Genomic DNA, 8,095 nt, shown 5'->3' with positions numbered 1-8,095 from the left:
AATCAGAAAAAATCCGAGGTTTATTAGTTTGGTTTGATTTATAAATTTAAAAATTTGACACAATTGTTTGGTTTGGTATTTGAAAAACCCCAAAAAATCCGAATTTTATTAGTTTGATTTGATTTATAAATTTAATTTTTTTACACAAATAATTTGATTTGATATTTGAAAAACCCAAACTAACCCGGTCTTGTACACCCCTAATTCTGGCATTCCTTTACTCATACAAGAAAGAAGAGAAAACTGAAGTTTTTCATCTTTAATTTCAATTTCTCCGTTATCCTTCCTATTTTTTTTAATTTGTTTAATTATTATTATTATTATTAAATATAATTAGATGTAATGTAATAAATATATGTTTAAAAAAGTTATTAATAATTAAAAAAATTAATAAGGAAAATAATGAGAGGATTTTTTTTAAAAAAAAGAGAAGATTAAAATAAATAATTTTCTAGGTCATAGAGGTGCCACATTAAATTAATATGGTTGTTATAAAATTTAATGAAACTTAATAAATATGATAGAATATAATTAATTATTAAATTAGAAAAGAAAAAAAATGTAAAAAAATGAGAAAAAAAGAAGATAAATTACAATGGTGGCCTTAGAGAGGTGCCACATCATCCTTGTCTACATTTGACTTTATATATTATATATAGATTTGATTTTGATTTAAGTTTTATTATAATTATCAACATCTATGAACTATAATCTTTATAGGACCATTCCGAATTCTAAGTTTTAAACTTGAAATAATATATTAAAAGATAAAAACTATGAAATAGTATAAGAAATATTTTAAAATTCTATCAAAGTAAATATTTTTATGTATAAAATAAAATTTTAAAATTACATATATAATGTCGGGTTGATTTGGTCTCGGGTTGGTTTTTTTAGTTAAAACCAAACCAACCCAAATATAATCGGGTTTTTTTTCCCAATACCAAACCAAGTCAAATCAAATCACTAGTCGGATTTTTTTTCCAATTTGACTCGATTTGTGGTTTGGTTCGATTTTCGGTTTGGCTTTGTATATTACATCTCAAAAAAAAATTGACATAAACATTATGAAATAACTTCAATAATTATTTTATATTTATATCAAGTTTTTGTACGAATTGCTATTATTTTAAGGTGGTAAAAGTTGTCTGGCAATTTTTTTTTTTGAAGTATTATGAACTTCTTAAGAATTAAGAAATGCATAATATTTTGAAACTAAATTTATGCATCTATCAGCATAGGTTCGGTAGGAACTACTTATGAATTGTTAAATATAGTTTATGCCTCTAAGGACATAAGTTCTCTAGGATTTAAAGCGAAATAATTTGTATGTCTAACAAAACATAACTTGTATTATTTAAAATACAAAAATATAAATTTTTACCTTGTGAATTTCACTTTTAACTGGTGAAATAAGTACGCACGCATAATTTTTTTTACCCGTTTGAGTAGTCTTGTAAAAATCCCTTCTCTTTTTCCTTTTAAGCATTAGGTATATGAATTTGATTTGACGATTAATCTAAATTCATATCGATAAATTGACTTTATATTCTTTTATCCTGTTGAATTAGACATATTGCCGATTTATTAACCTAATGTTATTTATGATGCTAAAAAGCTGAAAACATTGTGGCTAATCAAGTGCAAGTTTGAATTTGATATTAGCACCACTCACATAAGATTTTGTTGTCTTGAGCATCTTTGTTTTCATGGAGTTTGTATTTCATATGCTCAATTGCAAGGAGTTATCGATAGATGCCCGTTCATCAAGACTCTAAATCTAGTCTCTTGCCAGGGAATAATTAAGCAAATTGCATGTTTTTGGCATGAGAATATATAGAAGTTTAGCATGCCAACCATTGATCTTATTCAGGGTCTTACCCATTATTTTAGTAAAGATTGAGATTAATTTCGATGAGAGGAATATGCAAGAGATGGGGAGTCCAATCGGGTAATCATCAAAGTAACATATAGTGATCAGAAAATCATTGGAAGCAAAGTAACATGAATTCTCACACCATGAGAATAGATAAAAATCACATCTAACTCTCAAGTCGCAGGCAATAGATACTAAACAAAGGGTAATTATTGATGAACAAAACAGAGAAAAAGAAAACTGAAAACTACTACTAGATAAAACAGTGACCCTCAAGCACAGAAATATCTAGATATTCTAGAATAGAAGATAAAGTTACACGAACTTTTTTTTATAGAGAGAAAATGATCAAAAGCCCTCCCAACCTAGCTATGGTTGGATTTCCAACTACACACTCATACTTTACGGGTTCTATTATGTCCCTGAACTAGTTTAAAAGGAAATAAATTCCACCCTAAAATAACATAGTCCCTCAAGTATAAAAAAAAAGAAAAGATGAATTATTTGGGAATTGGAGTTAGTCCTGGAAATGTTCCAGTTTATCATGGAAATAATTTGAAAGTTATTGATAGGAGAGTGAGAGTAACTGAGCTTGTGTTAAGGTGTATCATTTTTGGTTTAGCAATTCTTGGTGCTATTCTTATTGGGACTGACAAACAAGCTAAAGTTATTTTCTCTATTGAGAAAATTGCTAAATTTACTGATATGAAAGCTCTTGTGTAAGTTATTTTCTCTTCTCTTGTTTAATTCATTTGGTTTGTATGTGGTATTCATTTTGGTTCTGACTAATTTAAATTCAAATTTGTGTTTACACGCGCGGTTAGTGCAAGTGGAATTTGGTGTGCTAAATAAATAGTTGGATACAGCCGTCACTTTTTATATATTCCCTCCGTCCCATTTTATGTGATGTAGTTTGACTCGGCACGGAGTGTAAGAAAGAAAGGAAGACTTTTAAAACTTGTGGTCCAAAATGAATGATAGAAATTTGTGTGGCTGTAAATCATTTCATTAAGGGTAAAATCGACATTTTATAGTTAAATTGTTACTAAATATAGAAATGTGTCATTTTATTTGAGACTGACTGAAAAGAAAAGTAAGTCATATAAACTGGGACAGAGGGAGTAGTTGTTTTCCGCGAGTGTGTTTCCCTACATTCCCTCTTATTGAAATTCAATCGCCGTAGAATCTGAATCACGTGTTTGAAGGGATCAGGATATCAAAATTTTATTAAACCTTGGGGAAAGAAAAGGAAAAAAGGAAAAAGAAAATTGTATTACTATTTTTTTTCTATAAAGAAAAGGAAAAGTTAAAAAAGTATTCCTAAACCAAACTTGACTTTGACCAAGTGAAACTCTATAAATATCATGCAACTTTTCAAACGTTACACATATTTTAGAATTTAGAGAGAATTCAAAACGAAGGAAGCAATATGGCAAAAAGAGTTTGTGTTGATGGAGAAGACAGAATATCAAAATTACCTGTGCATATTATTCATCAAATCTTATGCCGCACTGACCTCGACGTCGAAGAGGCGGCGAAAAGTTGTATGTTGTCCAAGAGATGGTACTATTGCTGGACTTCAAGACCTAATTTGATATTCTATCAATTTGATATGGCCCTTGAAAACTATGTCAAGTTGGTTGATCAATCTCTGCGATTCCATGTCGAACAAAACTTACATCTTGAACAATTCATCCTTAGATATCATGATCCAAAAGTGGATTCTCACGTGGATACTTGGATTGAATTGGCGGTTAAACTCAACGTCACAGAGCTGGGGATTCACCGTACCGGTTTAATATCATCATATAACTTACCTGATGTTATTTATGATGCTAAAAAGCTGACAACATTGCAGTTAAGCAGATGCAATTTTGAATTTGACAAAAGATTTTCTTGTCTTGAGTCTCTTTCTTTGAATCATGTCCATATTTCAGATGCCCAATTACAAAGAGTTATCGACAGATGCCCATCTATCAGGACTCTAAGGTTACAGTGTTGCGAGGGTATAAGCAAATGTCATATTTTTGGCTTAGTACATCTCAAGTATTTCGATGCTAGTTATTGCAAACTCCATAGTCTGATAGTCCAAGCTCCATCTCTTCAATGCTTTAGATATAGAGAACCTACTGAACAGGGAAATCTTCATCCTTGCCAAATTGCTATTTTGGATGGTTACAATACTTTACAAACACTCGAGCTCGCTGGTGCCAGCATCACAGACCAACAGCTTCGAGATTTATCCTATAAGTTCCCAAACATTTCAGAATTGAATCTAACAAGATGCTATAACCTGAAAAATATAGAGATTCAGAGTGAAAAACTCAAGAAATTCACCTTATTAAAGTTGAAGAGTCTGGAAAAACTCACGATTCAAGCTCCAAATTCATTGGAATTTGATTTTCATGGTAGTAAATGGCCCTTCTCATATATGGATACTTCTTCCCTAGAAAGAGTCCGACTCAATTCTTCTTGCCCGTCATAAACTTTGGATCAGTGGACAGCAGTTGGTACACGAGCCTTCATCACTTTGTTCAAAAGTTCAACTATTCTAAAGATTTCATATTAATAATATTTTGCCGCCAGGTAGTTTACATTCTTTTTATGCTTATGTCATTTATTTATGCATTACTTGTTGAATTTGGCTTAAAATATGGCATTGACTAAATTCTTGCAGACCAAAAGCATCCTTATTTATGAAAATCCAAGAGAAATTGTTATTCCACCAAGCCACAAAATCGAGATATTCATTACATCCATGCTGCGTGTTGAATCGATCATTGGAATGTTAATGGTCTACCGTCCCTATATCATGTCCATACTTCCATGTACAGATAGCAAAGCACTACAGGTGATTTCTTGCTTTACCTCAAAAACGTCTCTTGTGCTTGTATAAACTAAGACATTAATTTGAGAAGAAAATTTGTTGTTAAATGTTGATTGGTCGTCTCATAAGCATTATTGTATAATATATCTTATGTTTTTGCTTAAATGCAGGCGATGTCTACACTAAAAGGGTGTACACAAAAGCAAAAATGTGGTAAAGAATGTCCATTCAATACCAAGTGGCATCGTAACTTAAAAGAAGTCATCAGTTGTAGTGGGACATCTGAAGAGGGAATGGCTGCCTCCATGTGGTATCTCTGGTTGAAATCCACATCTGTAATTGACCAAGTGAATAATTTCGTGTTAAAATGGAAAGATGAAGCCTAGACCGAAGAGTTTGGGGGAATTCAGCAAACAGAGTTAATTAGTGTGTTGAGAAGAAGTATGATTTATTACATATCTGTAGTTTAGTTGCAGTTGTTAAATATCGTCACCCCAGCTTCAGCAATAATTGTTCTTTTCTGAATGAAATAGAACAGAATTTTAACTCTTGCTATTGGTAATGACAAACCATCAGCGTTTAATCTCTTGCAAATTTCAACCAGCGGGATGAAATAGTACAGAATTCCTATGTCTTCACAGTGGAGCGTAACACTGTGTTCTGAACTCTGTGTCGATCTAACTCATACTAAACGTATATTCATACATGCACACACAATCAATTTCCCCCATTTTGATGATGATGATAAACTATGCAAGTGTATATACATCACCTAACTGACATAGATTTTTCCCCTTTTGGCATCATTATATTAAAAACGTGCAAAAGAGCATAGAATCAATTTAGGAAGCGGAATGCCACAATGTTAACTCTGGCATCTAAAGCTACACTTATTAACCATCTCAAAATGAAAACCACACAATAAGCTTAAGAGGATGAGGAAGAAATTAATCAGAATATCAAGCCAAACTGGGCCCTTAGCAAATCCAGAAAAAGTTTGTATATTACAAAGGGCACAAATCACGAGGGGATAGGTAATTAATGAGAATGCGAGCATTGTGCTCAAGTTACTGTCTTTTAGCTTACCTATGAAACATAGAGGTGGTCCTTCTCTTAGCCTTAGAACTAGGTGTGTAATCTTTATTTTCTCTATATAATGGAAAGACTCTCACTTTGAGAGGTGTTAAGCAGAAAATTGATATGGTATTTGAGCATTCTCTTGGCTGTCTTGTTTCATAGAGTCATCTGTGGTTCCTTCTAAATTTTTTTTTGAAAATCTTGGTTTTTGGTTTTTGGTTTTTTGGTTGACTGTTCATCGACAACCAGTCCTACCACCTGGGAATTTTGTTCTTGGTCATTCTAGTTGCTTTCTTGAGTTTTTGTAGTTTTCATAGCTATTCAAAAGCATGAATTCACATCACTTTGAATCCTTCAGTGTTCGTTTTACTGGAAAAAATTATTCTTCTTGGGAGTTTCAGTTTCAATTGTTTGTCACCGGCAAAGAACTATGGGGCCATATAGATGGAAGCGATCCTACTCCTACTGATGCAACAAAGCTAGGTGAATGGAAGATTAAAGATGCTCGAGTGATGACATGGATTCTAGGGTCAATTGACCCTCTTATTGTTCTTAATCTCAGGCCATACAAGACAACTAAGGCCATGTGGGATTACTTACAAAAGGTTTACAACCAAGCTAATAGCGCAAGACGCTTTCAGTTAGAGTATGAAATTGCTAATTACTCTCAAGGAGGTCTTTCTGTTCAGGATTATTTTTCTGAATTTCAGAATTTATGGGCTGAATTTATAGATATTGTCTATTCCAAAATACCCACTGAATCTCTATAAGTGATTCAGGCAGTTCATGAGCAAAGCAAGCGAGACCAATTTTTAATGAAATTACGCTCCGACTTTGAGAGTGTTCGCTCTAACTTGATGAATCGTGACCTGTCTCCCTCTTTGGATGTTTGCTTTAGGGAATTACATCGTGAAGAGCAACATCTTGTCACACAAAATGCTTTTAAGAAAGAAAATGATGTCACTGTTGCATTTGCTGCTCAAGGTAAAGGAAAAGGCAGGGATATGAGTAGAACTCAATGCTACAGTTGCAAGGAATATGGTCATATTGCTAGCAATTGTAGCAAGAAGTTCTGTAATTATTGTAAACAACAAGGACACATTATCAAAGAGTGTCCCACGCGCCCTCAAAATCGTAGGATCAATGCCTTTCAAGCTAGGATAAATGGTTCCACTGATGATAACTCATCTTCAGGACAAGTTCTTACTCCTGAAATGGTACAACAAATGATCGTGTCAGCCTTTTCAGCATTGGGATTACAAGGTAATGATGTTACATCTAATTTTTGGATTGTTGATTCAGGCGCTTCCAATCATATGACCAACTCAACGAGCATCCTAAAAAATGTTCGTAAGTATCAAGGTCCATCACAAATACAGATTGCCAATGGTAGTAATTTACCCATTACCAAGGTTGGGGACATTACTCCAACTTTCAAGAATGTTTTTGTTTCACCAAAGCTCTCAACTAGTCTTATTTCAGTTGGACAATTGGTAGATAACAATTGTGATGTGAATTTTTCTCGTAATGGTTGTCTTGTGCAGGATCAGGTGTCGGGGACGATAATCGCGAAGGGGCCTAAAGTTGGACGATTGTTTCCTATACACTTTTCCATTCCTCCTGTTCTATCTTTTGCTTGTACTTCTACTGCTAGTAAAACTGAGGTTTGGCATAAGCATATAGGACATCCAAATTCTGTTGTGTTGTCTCACTTATCAAATTCTGGTTTATTGGGAAATAAAAATCAATTTTCAGTTGCTTCCATTGATTGTTCTACTTGTAAATTAGGCAAAAGTAAAACTCTTCCTTTTCCTAATTTTGGTAGTCGTGCTACAAAGTGTTTTGATGTCATTCATAGTGATGTTTGGGGCATTTCACCAATTATTTCTCATGCTCATTTCAAATACTTTGTGACATTCATAGATGATTATAGTCGGTTTACATGGGTGTATTTTCTTCGATCCAAATCTGAGGTATTTTCCATGTTCAAGACATTTTTGGCTTACATTGAGACTCAATTTTCTACATACATCAAATTATAAGATCTGATTCTGGTGGAGAATATATGTCTTATGAATTCAAAAAATTCTTGCTTGACAAAGGAATTGTCTCACAACACTCTTGCCCATATACACCACAACAAAATGGAGTTGCTGAACGAAAAAATCGTCATCTTTTAGATGTCACTTGTACTTTATTGATTGAGTCCTCTGTACCAGCTAAAAATTGCCCATCTTTCTCCTCTTCTTCCTACTTTTGAGGATTTATCATCTTCTTTTAAGAGGTTCAAACCTGGATTTGTGTATGAACGACGT

General features: G+C 33.2%; 3 protein-coding genes across 3 annotated transcripts; all 3 read left to right on the top strand.

Annotated features, from left to right (window-relative positions):
* Positions 1-3,292: 3,292 nt before the first annotated feature.
* Positions 3,293-5,269, top strand: LOC102596599 (uncharacterized). Its single transcript, XM_006359408.2, has 3 exons — positions 3,293-4,462; positions 4,554-4,727; positions 4,874-5,269. Exons 1-3 carry the CDS (start codon positions 4,292-4,294, stop codon positions 5,087-5,089), a joined length of 561 nt encoding a protein of 186 aa, XP_006359470.2. The 5' UTR covers positions 3,293-4,291; the 3' UTR covers positions 5,090-5,269.
* Positions 5,270-6,109: 840 nt separating this feature from the next.
* Positions 6,110-6,550, top strand: LOC107063028 (uncharacterized). The gene has a single exon (XM_015314424.1). It carries the CDS (start codon positions 6,110-6,112, stop codon positions 6,548-6,550), a length of 441 nt encoding a protein of 146 aa, XP_015169910.1.
* A 45-nt stretch (positions 6,551-6,595) lies between these two features.
* Positions 6,596-7,590, top strand: LOC107063027 (uncharacterized). Its single transcript, XM_015314423.1, has 2 exons — positions 6,596-7,043; positions 7,325-7,590. The coding sequence occupies exons 1-2, from the start codon at positions 6,596-6,598 to the stop codon at positions 7,360-7,362; spliced, it is 486 nt and encodes a 161-aa protein (XP_015169909.1). The 3' UTR covers positions 7,363-7,590.
* Positions 7,591-8,095: the final 505 nt, after the last annotated feature.

The sequence above is a fragment of the Solanum tuberosum genome, unplaced genomic scaffold, assembly GCF_000226075.1.
Source record: "Solanum tuberosum cultivar DM 1-3 516 R44 unplaced genomic scaffold, SolTub_3.0 scf00297, whole genome shotgun sequence".
NCBI lineage: Eukaryota > Viridiplantae > Streptophyta > Magnoliopsida > Solanales > Solanaceae > Solanum > Solanum tuberosum.
Note: the sequence above shows the minus strand (reverse complement) of the source record. Positions and strands in the feature narration are given on the sequence as shown.

Bases quoted from the DNA above. Each gene is read 5' to 3' on its own strand.
- LOC102596599 (XM_006359408.2), top strand. From the start codon at position 4,292: ATGGCCCTTCTCATATATGGATACTTCTTCCCTAGAAAGAGTCCGACT. The intron at 4,463-4,553 runs GTAGTTTACATT...AAATTCTTGCAG, and splicing joins TAATAATATTTTGCCGCCAG to ACCAAAAGCATCCTTATTTA. The intron at 4,728-4,873 runs GTGATTTCTTGC...GCTTAAATGCAG, and splicing joins CAGATAGCAAAGCACTACAG to GCGATGTCTACACTAAAAGG.
- LOC107063028 (XM_015314424.1), top strand. From the start codon at position 6,110: ATGAATTCACATCACTTTGAATCCTTCAGTGTTCGTTTTACTGGAAAA.
- LOC107063027 (XM_015314423.1), top strand. From the start codon at position 6,596: ATGAAATTACGCTCCGACTTTGAGAGTGTTCGCTCTAACTTGATGAAT. The intron at 7,044-7,324 runs GTAATGATGTTA...TGTCTTGTGCAG, and splicing joins TTCAGCATTGGGATTACAAG to GATCAGGTGTCGGGGACGAT.